The 2,013-nt window shown below is 41.1% G+C and overlaps 1 protein-coding gene across 1 annotated transcript in view; it reads right to left on the reverse strand.

The window, feature by feature from the left end:
• Window positions 1-2,013, reverse strand: part of LOC101857227 — an 84,973-nt gene that overhangs the window by 82,615 nt on the left and 345 nt on the right. Inside the window, exon 2 of the mRNA XM_013091344.2 lies at window positions 765-898. Within this exon, the coding sequence (XP_012946798.1) occupies window positions 765-898 (134 nt within the window). The remainder of the gene's footprint in view (window positions 1-764; window positions 899-2,013) is intronic.

Below are 2,013 nucleotides of genomic sequence, written 5' to 3' on the forward strand. Positions count from 1 at the left end.
TCCTCCTCCTCCTCCTCCTTCTTCTTCTTCTTCTTCTTCTTCTTCTTCTTCTTCTTCTTCTTCTTCTTTTTTCTCCTTTTTCTTCGTGGATGGTTAGCGGGTTCTCTGGTGTGGTTTACTCCTTCTTTCCTATCAAGCATCTATGGTCATTATCTCTCCTCCTCCTTTTTTATGTGTAACTCTCTTGTAACGCATCTATTCTTCTGCTCTTAAATGACCTTATTGTGTTGCAAGTGCCGTAAAACTCTCACTAAAATTAAGAAAACAAAAACAAACTCTGCTTACCCCTCCTTCACTGGAAAAAATTTGATGAATTGATTAATTATGCGCACATTTATTGACCAACTTCACATACCACTACTTCCGACGTATTGACTGAGATGGCTCCTCGCTCCTGTCTCTGTCCGCGGTATTAACTATAGGAAATAACAAGAGGGAGTGACTTTGAGAGGAACAGACTATGAAATGTACGGCGTGACATAGTTTTGAGGCATTGCGCCACCAATCTCGCGTAAATAACATGACGTGAAGAGGGGCCAGCTGACGAGTGAAATATCTCTACGATAGTCATCTCCGAATACAGGTAACAGATGCTTTCAAAAATATTGATCTGTTAAAATAAATTGATAAAATCATTATGCAAAAGCTGGAGAGTTTATATTCTATAGTTTAGGAAACATTTGACAATAAGTTGCGCCACAAATTTTTGACCGTACTAAAAATGTATTCGATATTAGAAAGTTCAAAAGAAAAAAACAACATACATTTCCTTTTGCTCCTACTTTTCCCTGCATTTCGAAAGTCAGACTGCGTCGACTGGCGATCAAAGGAGTTTTCTGAGTCAAAGAACCCGCTCCGACCTCGAGAGCCAAGTGTGCTGTCAAGGGGTCGACTGTTGCTCTAGGGATAAAAATGAAGAAATAAAAATATAGGATAAAAGCCATGATATAAAGAAGGTATCAAGATCGCATGTCAAATGTGTGTATGTATGTGTGTAGGTATATTTATGTGTCACGACACGGTGAATCAGGCGCTCGTCAATTTTTGGGCATTTGGAGTTATTAGTATAATCTTGAAGCCTGTTCATTTGTGTTGCTTTTACTGAAAAAAATACCCATCTACCTTGAATAGAAGAAGTTGCGATATTTGCTATTGAAGGAGGTGGGGTCGCCTGGTTTCAGAGGTAAAATTAGCGAGAAAATGGCCCCCAAAATTTGGTGACTTCAAAAATCCCTGGAAACAGCAAATTTACATATTCTGTATTTTTAATCAACGTTTTTCAGTAAAATCTACACAGAAATGGACATAAAAGATGTTGAGATAAAAAAATTCGATAAAAAATTGCAAAACCGGTCGTAAAATGCTGATATCTTTGATTTCATTATTTTGGCGAGAGCCTGATTTCACAATGATGCATCACATATGTGTATGAACTGCATAAGGTCATATGAGCGCGCAAGACACACCATACATTTTTAGTTAGTAGGATATTTTGAATTTTGCCCGGGTGGCAGCCAAAGCCCATTCTTATCGATTTTAGACCACCAAGGGATCTCAACTTGCACACGGGACCTCCGAGACTTTTTGCCCTTGCCCGACAAGGCTAGATCTATGTGTAGATCTTTCCAACCAGAAGATTAGGGGTGTGGCTGAAAGACAGCAGTAAGAAGGAGCCAAGGAGTAGCAGTAGAGAGGCTGCAGAAAGAGTCAGAAACCCAGAGGAGGGGGCAAATGAGGTGAAGGGGTGGGAGGAGAAAGTGGAGCCGAAAGCAGACGACAGAACATTGCTAGAGAGCAGGAAAGGAGGTGAAAGGGGACAATTTAAGACAAAAACATTTTCCGTCGCAACCCGGATTCGAACCCGGGACTTTGAATGACAGGCGAACACCTTAACCTCTAGGCCACAAGAGCCCCCTAGTTGGGTAGGTAGGTAGGTAGGTAGGTAGGTAGGTAGGTAGGTAGGTAGGTAGGTAGGTAGGTAGGTAGGTAGGACTGTATGTGGGTATGTGAGTA

The sequence above is a fragment of the Aplysia californica genome, unplaced genomic scaffold, assembly GCF_000002075.1.
Source record: "Aplysia californica isolate F4 #8 unplaced genomic scaffold, AplCal3.0 scaffold00034, whole genome shotgun sequence".
Classification (NCBI taxonomy): domain Eukaryota; kingdom Metazoa; phylum Mollusca; class Gastropoda; order Aplysiida; family Aplysiidae; genus Aplysia; species Aplysia californica.